Here is a 21,891-nt window from a genome sequence, read left to right on the forward strand (position 1 = left end):
TGATGATACAGGTCACAAAGAATGTGTGATAAAGAGTTGATCAATGACATTAGTTGTGTTTGTCTTTACAATCTTGTTAATTGACCCTCTGTAATCTCCATACCCATCCCACATGAGGCATCTGACACAATCAACAGTTGAGAAACAACAAGCCAAGAAGACACTGCAGAACCAACCAAAGCTAGTTCACAAACCTCTCAACCAATGAGAACTTCAGAACAGTCAATTGAACCAATCACACCCCGAGAGCTTAACTCTGAGCCAATCAACTTAAGACACTGATAGACCTCAGCTTGAAGTAATGAGCGCTCAGCTGAGTATGAAGACCACCATTACCTCAAGAATACTTGGAGGTTCAACTGTTTTGGAGGGGGGGGGGACTAGAGAGGGAAAAGAAAGCAGTACCAAGCATAAAAACAATAATGACGGACAAAAGTCTGAGATCAAGGCTATAAAATATAAGACAGGAATCTAGGAAAAAACACAAGCAACAAAGCAGAGTAAGAATTACAGGAGATAAAACGTTTTAAGTTGTATCAGAGAGGATGAAGTTGAGCGAGAGGAAGGTGGCGTTTCTGGCCATCACAGAAAATATTGAGATGGAGCTGTTTTCTTCAGAGGAGACCTGCGTGGTAATATCAACAGAGGAGGAGAAGGAGGAAGAACACTGCTTCGAAAAGGTGTGTCTTCTGCAACTCTGCTGCAAATTAACTACAAGAACTGTGATCCTCAGACTGCTATTTGATGTCTTTGTGTTTAGTAACACCTTTGCCTAATTCATTGAAAGTCCAAATTGCATGTTCTGCAGGTAAACCGCCCAAAATATAAACAATGGATTTCTCTCTGATTGGAGTGAGATTTGATACGTCTATTCCTTTACAAAGAGTAAAGTTCATGTAACTGGTTAACATGAGTGATAGTTTTGAAAACTTCAAGTTAGCAGCTAACTGATGTTACATTAGCAAGTTATATTTTGATTAAACCTACTACTGAAAGTCTCATTAACACAAATATACAGATTTCTTGTAGCAATGCAGATATTTTTTGTTTTACTTGACCAAGTTTGAGAAACCTTTGCTACCACCCTAACACAATAAAAGTAAATACTATTTTGTTTGTTGTGCAGCTTAAAACTGTCTACAATGAGGTCTATGATTTTTTTCAGTGCTTTGAGCACCAAATAGCAAAATTCCACTCACCTCAATTTTTGGGGGTGGCAGCAGAAGTCCTAGCTGTTAATGTATCAAAATTAAAGTAATATAAAGCAAAATGACTAGATACCTCTAAAAGGGTGGATCCCAACCTGGGGGTCACAAGACATACATGAAAGGTGATTGAGGATCAGAAAAGAGCAAAAACATATTTTTATTATAGCAAGATTATATTATATACACTAATCTTACTTTTTGTCTTTTTGAATTACTAGATAAAAATATTCAGATAGAACAAGTGGAAAAACACTCTTTGTTTGAACTGGCCCCACCTGGTAGACACACATAATGGGTGACAGGTTTTGCAAGTAGACATACCTTTGTTTTAAGGGCCAAAAAGGCTGTGTGGGGAAAATGTTTTTTGTTTGATTTGGGTCAACTGGTTGTTTTGAAAGCACAGATTCCTGACATATATACCATGTTTTAGTACAAAAATACAAAATACATGACAAGGAATGAAACAAGAAACTAAAGTAACCATGGCGATGTACCTTATGGTTTTGCAGTAATCAAAAACTTTGTTGAAACTTGAACACAGAGACACCTGGAGCATCCTCTGGTCCCTGACTGTGAGGAGGAACCAGAGCTGCAAGTTCCAACCCAACCCAGGCCACCGGCCAAGCCCAAAGCAGAGCCTCCAGCCAAGGAAGAGGCCAAGCACCTCCCCCCTATCATGTCAACATTCATGGAGGAAACTGAGATAGAAATGGACGTAAGTAAATAAATTAATAGTTGTAGTGACAAAGAGCGTCCTGCAAATTTGCAAATTTAAGTTGAGTAATGATGATCTTTGCTGATAAGCAGCTGGTTGTGTCTTGTTTAGTGTTTGATATCTTTACATTTTATCAAAACATTTTTAAGATAACACATTTCCAGGTAGCCTATGTTGAAATGTTTGATATCCTTCCTACCATGCAGGTGTTTCCTCCCCACAGAGTGTCAGTGTCAGATGATGCTTCCCTGACTCCGGTATGTCGCCTCAGGATTTATTTTGTAACTTTCTAATCAGTGAGTTTCTTCTAGTGATGTTTGAAAATCATTTTATCTGGTTGTATGATGATTGCTGTAACCACTGAGCCTCCTTGCATCTCAATAATATATAATATCAGTTTTAGCGTATTGGTCAAAACAGAGCTTTGTCATGCACTAATCCTGAGCACGTAGGAAAAGACTGAATCAATCAACACTTATCTCTTTCCCCGTCTTTTATCTGTGTTGAAAGTTTCAGTCTACTATCAGCCAGTCAGTGTGGCGTGTATTGCATTGTACAGGCTGTTAAGAAAACAACCTAAAGCCATCATATAGCTAAGTCTTAACGTCACAGGGGCCAACTAAATGGATACAATAATAAAGGGCCAAAGTTGTGTGTAAATATACAAAAAGTACAGATATATTTTCAACTTTTCTACTCACAAGTGTTAAAAGATGGGCTGCTTTTGCATGTTTTAGTGTTTGATTTATTGTTTTGTGCTCATTTTTCACATGAATGTTTTGTTAAAATTATGTTGTCTGTTGTTTTAATGATTACATTTTTAACTGATTACTTTGACAAATGACAGGTACATGTTCCCGGAGCCAAAGAGGTTGTTTTATTTGAGCATCAGTTTGAACCCAAAGTTATTCATTTTATAATTATTTAAGATACAGACAAGCTCATAGCGTTCAGAGAAGCTGGGACCTACTATACACATTTTTGGGATTAATGGTTATTAATTAATCATCTAATTGTTGTAGTGGTAATGTTATATTTTGTTCCATGCTAGAACAGTTATATCCTGCTATATTTGCACCTCATTGTTTTTTTGTTTGAAGTTAAGATTGCAGTTGCAATATGAGAAAACGTGTGAGGGCATTGTAAATGTGATTTATCTACTTGTGTCTGTTCATTTACTTCATTTTGTGTGTTGTGTTGGGTGCTTCACCAGCCCTCAAACTGCACTCTGCTTTGTGGATCCATCATGTTGTATTCAGTGTGACATTGTACTGTGTGCTGCAGCTGTCCGCCAACAAAGCTAGTCGTCTCAAATGGAAGAGTGTGACTCCGCAGAAGACAGGACTGGTGGTCAAAGATGTGGTCTGTCTTCCCAGAAGACACAGTCTGGCACAGCTGGAGAGGTGGGAGGTGATGGGTTGTTTTGCTTGTTGGAACTAGACTGAAATGATTAGAATGATATGAAATTTCATGTCTATTCATGGTCTCTATTTGATGTTTCTTAATATTTTTTAGTGACCCCTTTGACATTTTCTACAGCCCCACCATTAGAAATAATATATTCATAGTCCTTGCTGTCTCTGACCTTTCCTCTCTGTATATAAATGTTCTGCTCTTGTCACATCTTTGTCAACATCTAATGTTCAGAATGCCAGGAAAAGTACTGAGAATTTCAAGCTCCTCAGCTTATGAACCTTCTCCAATTTGGACATTGTGGCCATTTTTTTTAGTGCCACCACTGATCAAAAATGTATCCAACAGAGAGATCAATTGCCATTCACATATGCTAAACACATTGTAGCTCAGTTAAGCAGCTTGTGTATTATTTCAAAAGTAATGATTACAGCAACATATTTGCATATTTTCATTTGTGACCAGGGTTTCTAGTGACCGCTGATTACATAATCCAACATTGCTGAAATGTATAGAAATTTTATTATTCAATAAAAATAAAAAAATCATTATAGTAAACGTCTTGTTTTTCCAGACACATTGTTCCACAAGGTAAAGAATGGGCAGCTCTAGTAGCCATGGGAATGTCTGCTCGCATCACCATTGACTATAGTTGGTCAGCCAATCAGATGGAGAGTCGGCTGGCGGCGCTCTTCAGGAGTCGGTTTGTAAAACGGGCAGGACAACGATTCTCCTTCACATATTTACAGGTGCGTGATGTGTAGTGTATTTCTGTCCCTGTGAGAGATATTTTGACTTTAGCATATAGTTTTTTTCCTTTCTTTCTTTGGTCTAGAAATACACCAAACTTGGGCTTTAAATTATTATTAAATTTAGGATAAAGTTTAGCTTGCCACAAAGCAAATCAAATCTGAAAGTGAATCTGGTAGCAAATTACAAGTTTTTTCCGCCAATTCTTCCGTATTTTGGTATATTTATATCTGATGGTGTGTGTGGTCTACAGTGTGTGCTGGGCTCCAGGGCGCTGTTTGTCCCAGAGACCCCTGCAGAGGGCTGGACTGGAGAGCAGGTGTTCAGGATATCTGGACATGGTGCTTTGTACATCCTCAGCCATCAGGACTACCCACAGGTAATCTACAGCCGCTCGGTTTCTCTTTTAAGCTTAATTTCATTATAGTTTTGTTAGTGGAAGCTTCTTTCTATGCAGTAAACCTTTCAGCAATTACGATTCCTAAAAGTACATTTCTAACATATTGAGTGACCCATTTTCATATTACGTTCTGTTTTGTTCCCATTGAAATCTTCCTCTAAATCCTCATCACAATTTAAAGATGTTAATCAACTCAAAGAATCCGATTGATGCTGCACATGCTATACATTAGCTTCCCTAAGAGTAGACCCATAATTCAAGTTGTGATGCCATCTGCCTTTAATATGTTATGCGAATGTTCGCACGCATATGGATTCATTGCTGTGGTTATATATCATAAAATGAATTGATGCGAGAGTGTTCGGTTCTCCTTTATTGTTAATAATTATTATATATTATTAATTTAACTACATATTTCTGCTATTAGTGCATATAGTTAAAATACTCTTCCCTCAACAGGCAGAATCTGAGAGATCAGCAAGTGAAACACCTGTGGTGAGCAGGTAAGAAAGCATCAGCTGCAAAGAGACATTAAAATTTATAAATGTTGAACCATATAACGGAATTACCTAAATGTGTGTGTTGTCTCTTGTAAGGGAGGAGTTTTGTCTGGGGGCCAGCACAGAGAGCTGCCAGGGCAAAGATATTCAGCTGGGTAGACAGACCCAATCTTATCCTGGCAGCACCACAGAGGAGGTGAGTTTATTTCACTCACAGCAGACGAGGAAAAAGTATAAACACAATAACTTTGTTTACCAAATCTTCAAAATATTTTAATAGTCCAAGAAATTCTACAGTCATTGGCAGTATTTCCTCTGTGGCTCCCTTTTGAACCTGTTAAACTTGGCTCTGTGGTGTGCAGTTCACACTCGACCTGGACTCCATCCTGAGACTGTTCAGACAGAAGAACATGGATCGAGGCGTAGAAACCCACATCCAGGTGAGGAGGAGAGACCTGCTCCACAGCGCTCTGAAGGCAGTGAGGAGGCCGGGCTTCTGTTTCAGGACACCACCCATCTTCTCCTTCAGTGGAGAGGAGACTGACGGCCACGAGGGACCTCTCAGAGAGTTCTTCAGGTTATTAGCTTATGATTTGCCTCATATTTTCCTGAAGCACACATGCTGTTTTTTTTATTGGTGAATTCAATCACACTTCCTCACTGTCTGTGAAATATAAACAGAGCTGTCAATATTCTGTGGTTTTCTATACTCCTGCCACATTTTAAAAACATGTGTTTGGAAGTTTGGTCTGTAGGCTTTAAGAATGAATGCATTTTTAAAGTAATAAAAACAGAATAACACAGTTTCTAGCTTGAGATCTAACATGAATAAATATGTTTCATACTTACATTTACATAGTTTAAGAGATAAATACTGTGCAAAATTATCACCTTCACAAAAAGCTAGCCTCTTGGTAACATTTTGTCAAGAACAAATGTTGTATACTATATATTAGGGCTGTAACAAACATCGATTTCATCTATCGTCTATAAAAATGCCAGAAAATTTAAAGTTCCCTCCCTATGTCCCAGAGCCCAAGGTGACATATTCAAATGCTGCTGGTGTTCTGACCAACAGTCCAAAACCCAGAATATTGATTTTTATTAGTTTAGTTTAGTAAAAACTACATAAAGGCATCAAGCTAGCAGTAGTAAACTCTTCAAATGCTTTTTAAAAGCTGAATAAGAGGACATTGATCGCAACGATGGACTTAAGTCACTCCAGAGCTTAGGACCTCTAAAAGAAATATTAAATTGATGTCTTGTAGTTCGTGTGATTGGTAAGACTAAGTTATTATTGCTATGTCTAGTGTGAAATGAATGAACATGTGAGATAGGAATAAACAAATTCTGGAAAGAATCTGGTAGATCTTGTTTCCTATATATAAACTTATGCATAAGTAAACATATTTGATAAATATTTACCTTATCAATAGGGAGAACTTTAAATTTATTATAAAGAGGGGCCGAAGGAGCGTATCTATTTGAATGTGAGATAAATTAATTATTTATAATGATAGGTACAGCAGGAAATGTTCACCATTTGTGTTTCATCAATGACAAAATAATGGCAGATCATTTTCTGTTGATTGAATGATTGATCATCATCTAATTGTTTCAGTTGTTTTGGAAAGGATTTACACATTTATTCTTTATAATAGTACTATACACCAGGGCCCGGATTTATTAAGCTTTTCAGAATTACTTATTAGTACACTGTTCAGAACTGACTTAAGAACTGAAGAAGTCCTTTGGATGAGGGACGAAACGTCTTCCAGTATCTTCAACCAAGTCCAGTTGCCCTTGAATTTAACCTTCATTGGATAACTGACTTAAGAGTAAAAAAAGACCAGATCATTACAGTATAATCTTAGAAAATGTGAATCTCTGACAAAAGATATTTTTGATTTCTTCTCACACAGATTGACTTTGCTGGAGCTGCAGCAAAGTTCTGTGTTTGAGGGTCTTCCAGGGCGTCTGTACTTGAGCTTCGACCTCACAGCTCATAAAGACAGGAAGTATTACGAAGCAGGCGTTCTGATTGGCTGGTCTCTGGTTCACGGCGGGCCTGGACCCCGTTGCCTACACCCTGCACTCTACCAGGTGTGCATACCTCACTCATGTAGATACTTACGTTACCTGAGTGATGGTATTGTCTGAGATATTTATTGTGGTTGTTACTTTGATTCCAACTTGCATGCCTAGTGCTAATTTCTGTCAGTCAGTCAGTGATTGTGTTCTAAAAGGGCCATTTACTAGACTACTAAAAATGCGATGGACTATTGACAAATTATTATATTATATTTGTGTGTGTGTGTGTGTGTGTATATGTGTGTGTGTGTATATATATAATTTAGAAGAATCAGTTTAGTTTAGTTTAAAGCTGTTCTAATCAATACTTTATATTAACAATGGATCAAATCACTATGTGTAATGTGAAAAAAGTTGCATTTAGTATTGAGCTCACATTATAAAAGATGATTATAAATCACCCAACAACAACAATACACTGATAAAACACAGTTGTTTTTGGTGAAAAACATCAAAAATGTCAATGTAGTTTTTCAAGCTTGTTGCACTGGACTTAAGTGGATAAATGAATGATTAATGCAAGCATGCACAGCATGGTTATACACTCCCATGATTTGACAGTAGATCACTGTAAATGTTAATGTATGTGTGGAATGATACAAAAAGCCTTTGAAGAAAACAAATTGTATATGATGCCTAGCAGCTGTGTTCACATTTTCACATTGGTATGGTCTTCATCATTTGTATTTTATTATCACAGTTGATGTGTGGTCAGAATCCATCTTTGGAGGACTTTAGCTGGAGTGACATTGTTGATGCTGAAACACAGAGCCGACTGAAACAGGTAGCACACACACAGAAACTTCATACGTCTGTACTTCGAACTGATGAAATTAAAAAAAACTATCTTCAATCTAGTTCAGGTAGCTTAATTAATTTAATGCACTCTGCTGTATATCATTGTAGTTTGTTTAGTGATTTCAATATAAAATTATAAACAAAAACCTATAATATACAACTTTAAATTATCAAATAAAAACATATACAATTCTGTCACCACACACAGTAAATACAACCTCTCACTCCAAGGGACCTTTCGTTGTTCCAATGGCGGATCATGGAGCTCTACATGGCTCTGGGTTGCCCCAGGCAAAATAATCACTGTTGTTTGTTGTAAAAGGCGTAATTTCTGGTGCGCCAGTGAAGGAATGTAACCACAGACAGCAGATTTAAAAACTCCCGGTATTCTGCGAAATACAGACAGATTTACCTGGCAAATGGGCAAAAATGCCCCTAAAATTTTACCTGTACAGCAGCAACAGTAGTTGTTGTTGTAGTAGTTGTAGTTGTAGTAGTAGTAGTAGTAGTAGTAGTAGTAATCTTTATTTTCTAAAGCATTGAACAAAGTGAAAGTGAAAAAATGAATACACACACACACACACACACAAATAACGCTTCTCTGCTCCTCTTGTAGCTGCAGAGTTGTACTGATGTCAAGCTGCTATCTCCCACGCTGTGTGACTGGGTGTCGAGCTGTGGCATCCCTGGAATCTATTCAGCCTATTCTGATGACACATCAGTTATCTTTATCAGCATTGTTAAACAGTACATCTACCACAGGTAGGTAACGCACACACGCTTACACCCACGCAAGCACGCACGCACAGATTTTGAGTATGTGTTGCCCTCTGATTTTTTTATGTGCAGTTCCCTTATTTCCAATATTCCTATATTTATGTACTGTGAAAAGGTAATCTGCTGATTCGTAATGGCTGCTGCAAGTTCAGCTGCCTTTTTTAAACCCAAACACTGTCTGTACTTCAGGGTGGCCAGTATGATCTCCCAGTTCACCGAGGGACTGAACAGCTGTGGTGGATTGTGGGATACAATACAGTCTAACTGGGAGGTGTTTGTGCCAATCATGACGAGCGCACAGCAGCAGCCTCTGACTCTGGAAGAGTTCAAACTGCTTTTTACCATCTGCTACAGCCCTCCAGACAGCCAGCCAAGGGCAGCTGAGGAGGCAACAGCTGGACACTGGGAAACAGCCCTCACCTTGGTCAGCGGTAAGAATGGAGGAATGGATGGAGGATGGGAGTGAAGAATATAAAGCATGCACTGAAAGGAAAAAGTTTAAAGTTACATTAAGATGATGAGAGTGTTTCGGGGTTCCTATGAAAACATTTAACAAAACTTTCAGATGGCCAGGCAGATTTTTCCTTTGAAGACCTCCTCGCCTTCGTCACAGGAGCTGATCATCTGCCTCCTCTTGGGTTCCCCAGATTGATCTCCCTGCATTTTTACTCCCAGGTTGGTATCCTCAGATGAGCATAGATCGAGGTGATATTAAAATGGGGCAGCTGCGGTTGGATATGAGTTTGATGAGAACCTAAATTGAACCCACACGGTAAAGTCCGGTCTGTAAAAGCAAAACAATCAGCTCTGTAGAGCTGAGGGGAGTTGCAGATGACACACCATTCTTTCCTTTTTATTTTTAACAGTGAATCATGGCCTAATTATTCCAAGTAATACAACATAATAATAGTTTATTTGCAGAGCGGATGACAAAAGACATAAAAAATAAAGGCAATAACAAATGTTTCTGAGCTTCTGGTGCAGCCAGTGGATATTCAGAACAAAACAATTTCAGAACCAATCAGCTGTTGTCTGACGATGATTTGAATGCAGATACATTTAAAAAAGCTAATAGCTTGTCAGATGATAGCCAATGGGTTCAAAGATGGTATTAAGTTTTTTTCAACGTGAAAACCATGTTTGTCCACAGAGTCTGTATGCTGAAAGTGTGGTTGAATGTATTAAAGCCAAAGAAACTTGATAGAACTATGGAATCCTGCTCTGGGATCTACCATGCAAGTATTTCATCCTCATATGCACCTAATAATAGATCCGTGTGAACCGGAAAATTTTTTTACAAGTTAAGACTAGAAACTACCGTAATGTTCTACCACCCTGTACCTCCCGTCAGCGGGAACACCGGCTAAGTTTCACTTTCCGTGAACAGATCAATCACAGCCTAGAAAGGGCGGAACGTTAAAGGCAGGGCTTTTTTTGCTGTGCCACAGCAAGCTTTCCAAATGTCCAAAATGTTGTACATCGACAGCATTTGTTATAAATATTTACACAAATCATCTTCAGGATGCAGGCAGCGGTCTATTGCAAATGTCTGTGCTACACCAATCCAGTTTAGTCTCATGAGCTTTGTTCCCTTCCGGCCTATTTGAATTATGTTTTTGATACAATGGTTGATAAAAGTTAGCACAAACTAAGACTGTTTATTTTTACAGTCTGTATAGTATGTAGGCCTATAGTAAAATAAAGCAGTTAAAGTAAGTTAAAGGGGTTGGAGTTGAATTTTACTTTGATATCTGTATATACCCTGAAAACTGACAGACTGGAATTTCATAAAAGTGAATTCAAACCACATAAAATATGAATATAATATTCTAGATGCTAAATTTCATGGTATTTAACATTAAATACTCTTTGGTTATTGAATTACACAATTGGGTATTCAGTTGCTTAGAAGATTCAAATTGTCCAGGTTGCTTTCATATGTTTTCTGTCTTGAGATAAATCTTCATGTCAAATTTCCGTTTAATTCATTTTCCAGGATGTAAGCATGTCAGGGGTGCGTCTGCCCTATGCCTCCACCTGCGCTCTGGAACTTTTCCTTCCAAGGGGAGTGGCAGGTGCTGCAGACCTGTTGACGCTGCTGAGCAGAGCCGTGCACGAAGCCCTTGGCTTTACACATTTCCAGACAGAGGGAGTTAGAGAGGACAGCTGCATAGAAGTGATGACTTGGAATTTATGAAGTGGACACCCTCCAGGATGCTTGGAATTCCTGCTGAAGTTGACTTTGTGGAGCTCAAATGTTTCTGCAGGATATGAACAATGCGACTGAGAAGAAAGCCACCCCACAGTTGTGGGTATAGGGGCTGGTTTGTGAGCAGATTGTTGCATTAGTTGCTAAATCTCTGTGTGATCTGACAAGGGTGTCTAGACCAACCTGACTCTGAGTCAGGTGTATAATAGCAGCTATGAATCATACTTGTGATCATATCAACGGTTGAGAGTTTTGGCTATTGTAGATCAGATATGATTGTGCTGACGTACTCTGTTGTCATATGCAACCCACTAAGATTGTCATCCATGTTTTTGTTTTAATATTTTAATAGTTATTCCAATAATGTGTAGGTACAGATTCCGAAGTCATGCACCTCCAGCACATATTTTACATTTTACAGGAGAGCTGGTTTGAATACTTCATGAATTTCACATCTCGCATTGTGTCTCCGCTGATATTTATTTATGATATATTAAGGAAATGTTTTACTCAATTAGTGACTTTCACTTTATTATTGATATTATTTCCTTTAAAATTGGATGTTGAATAAAGTTTCTTTTGAAGGATTTATTAAAACAACAAACACAAAGAAGGATGTTTCAACTAGATGTATCTCTTTATTCATCTTTCAAAAGGGCATAATACAACATAAAGGACCTAACTTCTAATCTTGTGTTATAAATCTCGTGTTAAATCTATGCAAAACCAGGAGGTCTTTAATGCTTTGGCTATGACAGAAATGGTTAAATAGCGTTAATTGAAAATGATTGTGGCTAGAAACAAAATGTAACACTAAATAGTTGTTTTTAAAGTGTAATTTACATCTGAACAATACATCTGAAGATATTTAAATCTATGAGACTGAGAAGAAACGTATGGTCAGGTGTAAAAATAAACACTTTTGATAGAATAAAATATGGCACACATCCTACATGCCTAAATTCAGGGTCGCAAATTCAAAAATAGCTTATCCTGCTTGTGTCATGTCATGTTTTTATACACGTCTATATATCTCAAACCTAGTAAACACAATACCAGGAGAGGCAAGTTGTGCCAAATGGACAAGAGACTGAAACGAGGGAAACAGCCAAAACGACACAAAACTAAACACAAACATACAGACTTAATCCTTAATGTATGCCTCAAGCCTATGTAATGGAATCATTTTTAAAAGTTAACCTGCATACAAAATGTCCTTGGTACTGAAATACTTTGAAGGTACTGCTCAATTAATTGGAAGTGGTTGTTCAGGAGGTAGAGCGGGTTGCCTGTTAATCAGAAGGTCGGCGGTTAGATTTAATTTGGCATAATGAAAATAAAGAGACATTTAAGGGGACTGAGCCTAAAGTCCTCTACTTAATGGAAAAGACCATTTTCTCACACCTGGCATGCAATTTAGCTACTTCTGGTGATTTGGAGAAAGGGCTAAACAAAATCGCAATATGGCCTACTGCAATTTTCAAATCGCTGGAGGGACAGTTGTTAGAGATACCACTTTAAATTAAATATTGTCATGCTGCAGAGATGTCCTGGCCTACACATTGTATTCTAGAGACTTAAAAAAAATAAAAAAAGATGTTTTGTACAGATCCCACTAAAATATTCATTTTAATATATAAATATATATAAAAAATAATGATGTATAAAGGATCATTCCCCCTAATATCGCAAATCATATTGCTATTGCAATATCAGTCAAAATAATTGCAATTAGATATTTTTTCAAAATCCTTAAGCCCTTTTTGGAGATATTGATTGTAGATCACAGCAGCACAGTGGAATACAATGGCTTTTAATGTGTTGTAATCAAACTGTAGAAAACTCAAATGATATGATGAAACCGCTGAGGTGAACTGCTTTCTTTATACATTGACTTGACTATTTCTGTCCAATTGAAGCTTCTATGGTGCAACCCTTTTATGATGTCATGGCGACTGTTTCACTGCACTGTGAACACTATAAAACAAAATGGAAAGAAAACACAGATAATCAACATCAGAAGATCTATCTCATTCTCTTCGTCTACCCATTATGTTGTGTATTTGCATTATCCTTGATAATATTAGCTAAAGAGCATTCACTAAACAGTTATTTTACACATTCTGTTTTACACACCTGGAGTCTGACTGGTGGTGGTTGGAACTGGAATTGTGGGAGTTTCGGCTCTAATGTTTCTCACCAAAATTTTGAGGGTTATTCCATACGGGAGGCGATCTTGAATGAACTAAATTCAGAGAAAACACAGATATTTATATTGTGTTTGCATTATTATTTGATAATGTTAGCTGTACGGCCTTCACATATCTGTTATTTTATACATTCTGTTTTACAAACCTGTTCAATAATTGCAGCGATGGTTTCATTGCTGACCTCTCCAGAGTAAACTATCTTCACCTTCAGAAATGCCAGTATTTTCAAGCCTGTAGGGATTAAAAAAAAACATTACATGTGGAAATTAATAAAAGACTAATGTGTTTGAAAAAATCCTGGTAAATACTATATATATACTATATATACATGCAATTATTGCAGTTCCATTACTAATGTTAAAGATAACATCAGGACATTATCACAAAATTAAACAAATTAGAAGAAATGGCTTTGAAAGAAGTCTTTACTAATCATGTATTTTCATTGATTTTATTTACAAATCACAGCTTCCTGCAGCCACACACTCTCATCCACAGCCCTCTACATTGTTCTCTCTATCTGTCCCCATCTCTACCCCACATCTGCCATCTTCAAGCATCCTCACAGACTACGTATATTTGTCTGTCGCTCTGCTGCCAGTGGACTCGTCCATCTTTGCGATTGGTCATCTGCTGCTAACACTGCCTCTTTTATGTTAATGCGGGTAGACTTATGGGGTTGATAACCAGCTTCGTGTGACCACTTCTCGCGATCACGATTGTTAAGGTTAGTGAAGCCAGATTAAAAAAAAGATATCCTGGGTATGCTGAACTTGCTTTGTGGGACAGGGCCCTGGCCTTCTCTGCTCACTCCTCATCTGTAAATCATTCCCTCATCAGCTTCTCAAAATACATACCAGTTCACTTCCTTTGTTCACTTGCCAGGTATTTTAGTTTCTCTGTGGTTCATGTCTTGGCCTCCAGTCACTACACCTGTATTGTGTTTATCTGTTTACCTGAGACCTGTATCTAGAACCTGTTCCTTCCTGCCTGGCCTGTGCTTTTGACCAAATTTTTTTCAAGCCATGGCAGGCCAGAAGAAAAGTCTTTTATCACAAAGAGTAACTGTGAGATCTATTTCAGCACCAGCCGCTATCAATTTTTATTTCAAATTTTTTATTTTTCTGCTTTCAAAGCACTCTATTCACGGATTATCTATTCACCAGATATCATTGCCGGCGGGCCGGTTGTGGCCCGCCGGCCGGCTATTGCCGACCACTGCCATAACCCTTTGGATTTCCCCATTGTGTTAAATCAGTGAACTGCATCAAGCTCTGCCTGTTAGACTGCTTTCAAGAAAGAATGGTTGAAACCAAACCAAAGCAAATAGGCCTACCTGCCTTATAGCCAGGAAAGTGAGAGAGAAAAGAAAATATAAGGGAACTCGCATACCGTTGGTTGGAGCCTCAGTTGTGGTGATGGTTGCTGCCGTGGTGGTCGTGGTGGGAGTGGTGGCAGCGGTAACCGGGACGGTTGGATCCTCAGTTGTGGTGGTGGTTGTAGCCTCAGTTGTGGTGGTGGTTGTAGCCTCAGTTGTGGTGGTGGTTGGAGCCTCAGTTGTGGTGGTGGTTGGAGCCTCAGTTGTGGTGATGGTTGTAGCCTCAGTTGTGGTGGTGGTTGGAGCCTCAGTTGTGATGATGGTTGTAGCCTCAGTTGTGGTGGTGGTTGGAGCCTCAGTTGTGGTGGTAATTGGAGCCTCAGTTGTGATGATGGTTGTAGCCTCAGTTGTGGTGGTGGTTGGAGCCTCAGTTGTGGTGGTGGTTGGAGCCTCAGTTGCGATGATGGTTGTAGCCTCAGTTGTGGTGGTGGTTGGAGCCTCAGTTGTGATGATGGTTGTAGCCTCAGTTGTGGTGGTGGTTGGAGCCTCAGTTGTGGTGGTAATTGGAGCCTCAGTTGTGATGATGGTTGTAGCCTCAGTTGTGGTGGTGGTTGGAGCCTCAGTTGTGGTGGTGGTTGGAGCCTCAGTTGTGATGATGGTTGTAGCCTCAGTTGTGGTGGTGGTTGGAGCCTCAGTTGTGATGATGGTTGTAGCCTCAGTTGTGGTGGTGGTTGGAGCCTCAGTTGTGATGATGGTTGGAGCCTCAGTTGTGGTGGTAATTGGAGCCTCAGTTGTGGTAATTGGAGCTGCAGTTGAAGTTGATCCTTTTAGTATTATTAATTAATAATTCACATTTTCCGTAAAACAATGAATGTTAACACTAATTCTAAAGGTAACATAAGGACATAATAACTGAAGAAATCAAATGAGAACAAACAGCCTTTAAAGAAGTCTACATTCTGGGAATCACTGATCATGTCTTTTTATTAATTTTATTTACTAGTTAGTTTGCCTCTCAGTCCCTTCCTTCAGTCTCACACTCACTTTCAGCCCTCCGCATTAGGACTATCCTCTCTCTGTCTCTGTCACTAGCCCCAACTCCCCAGACCTGCCATCCTCAAGCTGTCCACCAGATGCCCACAGACTTTTTCTACTTTCCCCATTCACCTGATTGCCCCACTCATCAGACCTGTTTCCACTTCTCATCAGCCCTGGCCTGCTCTGCCCACTCCTCCCCTGATACACATTCCCTCATCAGCAACTCACTAGATATACTAGTTGTCAGATTGTTAGTTATGTTATCTTTTTTTCACGTCTTGGCTCGCTAATCTCTGCACCTGTCCTGTGTTTATCTGTTTACCTAAGACCTGTATCTGCAACCTGTTTTTGTCTGCCTGATCTATGTGTTTGACCTTTTGCCTGTTATTGGACTTTGGATTCCAGCCTGCTCCTTACTGGATTACTTTGCCTGTGTTAGACTGCCTTCTGGCACTTGCCTGCTTCCCCATCCCATAAGCATTTTTCCCTTACCAAACTTCCCTGTTGTGTTAAATCATTGAACTGCATCAAGCATTGAGCAGTTATCTACCTTTAGGTCCTTCCCCTGTATTCCTGTTAGACTGCTAGATAGAGGCCAGTTAATGAATACACTTCATCAAGATTTGCTTTTCCATGACCACTTCATTAGATTCACAATGTCATAGATAAAAGTCTAAAATACTTTATAGCATCTCCTAACTAAAAAGATATGTCTGTGTAACCAGAATTGTGTGCTTTTTAGTTTTTGCAGCTCTGATAATTGTGATATGTCAAGAATAGCTATCCTAGTTATATAACAAAAACAACACCCTATTTAAAATGAATTATTACACTTATACAATTCCATACAGACACATACTGCAAATTTCAGTTAGTTAAGGCAATTAGTGTAAGTGTAATTTGTTCATTCACTTCCTTTTTCTGTTGGGGGAAAAATCGGCTCTCAGACAGGCTCCCATTGTTCACTTAAAAGAGCCAGCTCATAAAGCCAACTCGTTCACAACCGACACATCACTCATTTGATGTACTTGGAGGAAAATTAAACTTTAAACTAAAATTTATTTCAGGTTAAGTGTTGAATCAAATTATACAGATGACCACTCTCAATGCTTTCAAATATGTATTTTAACCGTACCCAATAGAATTCCTGCATTATAGCCAGGAAAGTGAATGAGAAAAGAAAAATCAGGTTTTCACATACCTGTTGATGTTACTGCTGTATCTGTGGTGGGAGCTGGAGTTGTGGTGTCTGGAGCTGGACTTGATGTATTTGGATCTGGAGTTGTTGTGGTGACTGGAGTTGTGGTGTCTGTAGCTGGACTTGATGTATTTGGATCTGGAGTTGTTGTGGTGACTGGAGTTGTGGTGTCTGGAGCTGGACTTAACGTGTTAGGATCTGGAGTTGTGATGACTGGAGTTTGTGCCGCAGCTGTGGTTGTTGTAAAAAATTTCAGGAAAACAGTGAAATCAAAGATCTCAGTTTTACATATCATGTCATTTTCATTGTATATACTGGCTTTAATCAAGGAGTGGAAATAATAGGATCTATTATTCAAGGTGGGTTAAAATCAAAGGCATCTGGACCTGGTTGAAAATACTTGAATACGTTTCACCTCTCGTTCAAGAGACTTCTTAGTTCTGACTTTCTTTGCTCTCTATCTGTAATATGTACATTGTTGTCCCTTCAAATTTGCAACGTTAATTTTGATCATTTCATCCTTAGACAATTAAGGCAAACAGTGGGTGCATTTTTTAATTAGTCGTATTACAATTTCTAACAACAATTAAACATTTTAAGTCCAATTTCTTGTCTGATTTTGTTTTCCGCAAATTTATTTATTTCATTAAACAACTATTAATTGCTTTTATAAAGGAGAGATCAAAAACAGACAATAACACATAGCAGTATTTTATAGAATGTCTTATAAAACACAAACTGAAATAAAAGCATAAATATCTCTCCACTAGTTACCTTGTCCAGATAATGTATGTAAATATCCAAGGACAAATATCCAACAAAGGATTCTTCTTTCCATGATGGTTGGTGTTGCTTCTTACTACTCCAAATACAGACAACTACTCTGTCTGTGACTGTATGTTGCACTTAGTTTAGAATTGCTCCTCCCTGAACTATGGAGGAGGTTATAAGACATTGGTGACAGGGCCTCCTTTCACTTAACCTGAAAAACCAGGTAAGTCACAGACACACATGTTAACAAAATATAGGACAATACAAATTAAGTCATTTAACATATATAATTGGGGAAAACTATCTGCAGTGACCATGCAGCATTAAGTTCACAAAGAATAATTATAACTGCTCCATGGATGCTCTTTTAGTTTTCAAGATTGATTTAGTCATTATTTGAAGGTTGAACACTTTTGGCTTTTTCATCAATAATTTTTTTTTTTTAAAGGATGGCAATTCAATTTTCAAGCTATGTATTCAAGGTTAAATGAGGGCAAAGAACATCCCCTTCGACATTTTCGGTTTTCCAAAATACCATTGGACTTTGGACCATGGGCCATTGCCAAAACATTACTGGAAACCCTCATCAAGGTTGTCAAACAGGTTTCTTTTTTGTGTAATGCAATTCCTCTCCATCTGTTCTCTATGCCTTTTGGTTAAATCAAAGTCTACTATTCTACATTATTAAGTTGTTGTTTTTTTATCACTGCTTTAATCACATCCGGGGAACTCTAAGCTCAACTCTGATAAAAACTGTGCAGATTCTTTTAGCCGTTGGCTTTTGCTGATACGTTTAGTTGTGTTTCTGTGTTCACCGAACTGGGAAATCTTGAGCATGTGAAAGCATAGTTAGCTAGTAAAGGCTGTCTGTAGAAATTGTGGTAAGATATTTTACTTCCTCATACTGCTAATATAACTGCTATAAGTGGAGCTGCTATGGTGGATACATTCTTCAATTTGATTTAGATTTCAGTTGCATTTTAAAGTCTTATTTTATATCAACAATGGGTAAAATAACTGTGTGGAGAAGAGCTACTTAATTCAATTCCAACATCGAAGGAGTTTACCACATGTCATGTGAAATAGTTTATCACATTTAATGTGAAAGTCGTTGCTTTAATGATGAACCCACATCACATCACATTTCCCCAGCAACAAACAGACACATGCAGTTGTTTGCAGTGAAATACTCTGCCCACTGTGCACTACCTGGGCAGCACCAGACAGATACAGTGACTAGCTTGCAAAATTGTGGAACTATTATAAATAGGAAACTATTTGCCATCAATGTGGAAAAGAAACCCAAGGTGTCTATGAAGATTCTCAGTCATCCAGGTCATAGTTATCCAACGAAGGTTAAAATCAAGGGCAACTGCACTTGGTTGAAGATACTGGAAGACGTTTCGTCCCTTATCCAAAGGACTTCTTCAGTTCTGACTGACTGGCAGGGAAACTCAGCTATTTAACCTCAGTGGGGTCGTTGGCCCGGGTCATCGATACCGCTGGTTCGTTGAACTGAAGAAGTCCTTTGGATGAGGGACGAAACGTCTTCCAGTATCTTCAACCAAGTGCAGTTGCCCTTGATTTTAACCTTCGTTGGAAAACTCAAGGTGGTGTTTAAAGCTTGTTGCACTGCCCCAAAGTAAATACAGATTTAACTTCATTTTTAAAAGCATGGTTATATACTGACATAGAATGTGACATTGTATCAATGCTTGTTGATTTTTTTTCTATTGTGTCTACTACGAAACAAAAATCCTTCAATAAAACATTTGTATATCATGCATAGGGGGAATCTATGTTAGATTGCTGTCGCCTCCTGCTGGCCATTAGAAAAAATACAGGTTTTAGGGCATTTCTGTATTTTACTTCTCAGAACTCGGGAATTTCCAAGTTGAAAATTTCTGACTTTAGACCTCAAAGTCTTCCAGGTGCATAATGATACATGATGCTGAAAGTGAATGAAAAACATGGCTTACGTGTTTCTTTGTCAAGTGTACATACAGCTGAACCCTCAGCAGTGCCCTTAGTGTTCATTAAAAGGATGGTCGTTTTAATGAAAACTAGTGACATAAATAGGCTATACTTTACTCATAAATGTGTTGCAGTTAAGCTACATCAGTTGGTAATCAAAAGTTATTAAATGTTGTAAGACCCAGAGGTTCCCGCTTTTAATTTAACCCATTTAGAGGGACATCTTTTGTTTTTCTTAAGTTCCTTTTATCAATGTGGGTAAAGTAACGTTATGGCTCGAGCTAGCAATGATCATGGCTACTCATTAGCTGCTCTTCAGCAAGTGTGTGATTATGAAGACATTGAACTGAAGGAACAAAATAAAGAAGTAATTTCCTCAATCCTTGCTCATGACTAACAACAAGACAGATGACCTCTGAAAAGCTCAAACCTGAAGCAAGTTAAAAAGTCTGTCCAAGCCTTCAAGTGGCAACTTAAGGAAAACACTGGTGCTGTTGTTAAAATCAAAGAGCCGGTGGACACTCATACACAAGCTCTGAAAGGAATAATAGAGGATGTGGAAGAAGAGAATGCAGCATTGCATAAATTGTGTCTGGAGCATGCAAGATATAAACAGAGATGATTGCTATGACTGAGTGGCGTCCCAGAGTGAGAAGGAGAAAACATCTGAGAAGAAGTTATCAAGATCCTAACCAAAGTTGCCCCCCTTTCAGCCGAGAATCTGCAAAACATGATGGATACTGTGCACAGGCTTTAACCAAAAAGTGACAGATGACAGACCCAGGCAGATCATCTTACAGTTTGCTATAAGAACTGTCAAAGATCAAGTCTGGAAGATGTCCAAAAATGCCAAGATTTGCAACGATATGCAAATCTGTTTCAGGGAGAACCTCTGCAAGAAGGACTGAGAAGCCCGTGCTTGTCTCGGGCCAAATGTGGAGCAAGCCAGGAAGAGTGTCCTTAAAGCCTACCTTCAGGACAGCTAGAACACCCCTTTTTGCTTTAAGCCTCGGAAACGTTTGACTTGGCTAAAGCTTCTGTAATGTTATTAAAATGCTCTAACAACAGTAGAATATCTCTCAGCCACAGCTTTCCAATGAGATTCCCTCTTAAAAAGGGGTATTCGGCAGGTATGTCCAATTAATCCTCTTTTACATATATTAGCTGCAGAATTGATGGCGATACTATAAAAACTCTTCAGACATTCAGGGTATCAATTTGCTGACAATACAGCACTTAAAAAAGATTTCAAAAGCTATTGATAAAATTTGTCTTTTATCTAAAGCATCTGGTCTGACTTTAACCAACATCAAGGTCAAAGTTGAAGTAACCACTAAAAACAATTACACGCAGTAGGCCTACTGCCCTCACTAGTCCAGTTTACTACAACTTAGCCCAGAACTCAGGACACTGTTTTAAACGGAAATGTTTCGTTTTAAGGAAACAAAGAAAGAAAATACATTTTGTAAGCAAGTGAATAAGACATTTATCAGTACTCTACCCTTAATGATGAATTTAATTATCTCTGAATTTATAGCACCCTTGCATTTTAATGAAAACCAGATTTAATCAGATTTCTTGCGGTTAGAATTTCTGTCTTTTCCAGAAGTTAATTTTAGGTTATGCAATTTCAAGGAGTCTTGTGCTCGGTTTGTGACACATACAGGAAAGTGAACTTGAAATGTGTAAAGGTCATGGAGAAATTTTTCAAGATGACAATGTCATGTAATGGTTTGGTTGAAACCATTGCATGACATGCAGAAAGAGTCATAAAGCCTTAATCAAAAGTGACAGTGGCTGCAAACAAAATGCCACACTAAACTGTTGTTTTAAGTCCATTATACAACAGAACTATAAATACACGTTTTTAGTAGTAAGAAGAAATACGTACATTGCACGTGAAACAATAAAAAAGCATAGCTTTGCAGCTGAGAGAGGCAAGTTTACCAAATGTATAAGAGACTTAAAAATAAGGTAAGAACTTTATCCCAAGGGAAACTGTATAAAGGCGCTGAAATTTCTGTGTGCCTGCAGCTTTAAGACTCTTCTTCTGTGGTTTCAGTAGAGGAAGTGTGTAGCTAGTGTTGGCTATAATGGGAATGAAAATGTTTTTCAAGTCTTTTTATATACAGTCTATGGTTCAGGTTCAACAAGCATAGTGTAACCCACGTGTCTTTGATGATTAGCATCTTTAGTTCCTCCTGAATGATCTAGCTGTCGCCATTGCTCCTTATGTAAACCCCTTTTACTGCAGTCTGTGATGTAAAGTGGTTAGTTAGATATGTGAGGCTCCTTATATCTTTCCAAAGAGTAATATCCTCATCTATGGAATTGTAGATTTATGTTTAAAGGGGCATAGTAATGTTTTTATTGATATTTATATTTGATGATTTAATTGTATTATATGTGGATTTATCATTCACTTTGCATAGTTATTTAAGTACCTAATGGTGACTTATTTGTTTTTATCAGACTATAATGACTATTAAGAGACGTGAGAAGCACCCACTGACAAACAACC

General features: G+C 38.3%; 2 protein-coding genes across 7 annotated transcripts; one reads left to right on the top strand and one right to left on the bottom strand.

Moving 5' to 3' along the window:
- The first annotated feature begins 362 nt into the window (after positions 1-362).
- LOC119900324 lies at positions 363-11,340 on the top strand. Its single transcript, XM_038715161.1, has 15 exons — positions 363-680; positions 1,750-1,923; positions 2,130-2,180; positions 3,208-3,326; positions 3,911-4,085; positions 4,340-4,465; positions 4,946-4,989; positions 5,083-5,182; positions 5,349-5,563; positions 6,909-7,089; positions 7,778-7,861; positions 8,492-8,637; positions 8,842-9,083; positions 9,218-9,327; positions 10,649-11,340. Exons 1-15 carry the CDS (start codon positions 546-548, stop codon positions 10,847-10,849), a joined length of 2,103 nt encoding a protein of 700 aa, XP_038571089.1. The 5' UTR covers positions 363-545; the 3' UTR covers positions 10,850-11,340.
- An 832-nt stretch (positions 11,341-12,172) lies between these two features.
- Positions 12,173-17,555, bottom strand: LOC119900325 (mucin-5AC-like). Of its 6 annotated transcripts, none has more exons than XM_038715166.1 (7): positions 17,400-17,555; positions 16,629-16,856; positions 15,176-15,195; positions 14,464-14,959; positions 13,217-13,302; positions 12,998-13,106; positions 12,173-12,838 (listed from the first exon to the last, which is right to left on the bottom strand). In XM_038715166.1, exons 1-7 carry the CDS (start codon positions 17,461-17,463, stop codon positions 12,822-12,824), a joined length of 1,020 nt encoding a protein of 339 aa, XP_038571094.1. In that variant the 5' UTR covers positions 17,464-17,555; the 3' UTR covers positions 12,173-12,821. The 6 variants fall into 6 exon arrangements, with proteins under 6 accessions (XP_038571094.1, XP_038571093.1, XP_038571092.1 ...); XM_038715165.1 differs by having other exon boundaries at positions 15,176-15,213; XM_038715164.1 differs by having other exon boundaries at positions 14,464-15,213; positions 16,629-16,789; positions 16,847-16,856; positions 17,400-17,534.
- Positions 17,556-21,891: the final 4,336 nt, after the last annotated feature.

Source organism: Micropterus salmoides, unplaced genomic scaffold, assembly GCF_014851395.1.
Source record: "Micropterus salmoides isolate LMB-PRFRI ecotype aquatic unplaced genomic scaffold, ASM1485139v1 Ms_hic_scaffold_13, whole genome shotgun sequence".
NCBI classification, from domain to species: Eukaryota; Metazoa; Chordata; class Actinopteri; order Centrarchiformes; family Centrarchidae; genus Micropterus; species Micropterus salmoides.

Excerpts from the sequence above, each read along its gene's own strand:
- LOC119900324 (XM_038715161.1), top strand. The coding sequence starts at position 546 with ATGAAGTTGAGCGAGAGGAAGGTGGCGTTTCTGGCCATCACAGAAAAT. Across the intron at positions 4,466-4,945 it reads GCCATCAGGACTACCCACAG|GCAGAATCTGAGAGATCAGC; the intron begins GTAATCTACAGC and ends TTCCCTCAACAG. Across the intron at positions 8,638-8,841 it reads AAACAGTACATCTACCACAG|GGTGGCCAGTATGATCTCCC; the intron begins GTAGGTAACGCA and ends TCTGTACTTCAG.
- LOC119900325 (XM_038715162.1), bottom strand. The coding sequence starts at position 17,463 with ATGGAAAGAAGAATCCTTTGTTGGATATTTGTCCTTGGATATTTACAT. Across the intron at positions 15,214-16,628 it reads TACAGCAGTAACATCAACAG|GATCAACTTCAACTGCAGCT; the intron begins GTATGTGAAAAC and ends TAATACTAAAAG. Across the intron at positions 13,107-13,216 it reads TCGCTGCAATTATTGAACAG|TTCATTCAAGATCGCCTCCC; the intron begins GTTTGTAAAACA and ends CTCTGAATTTAG.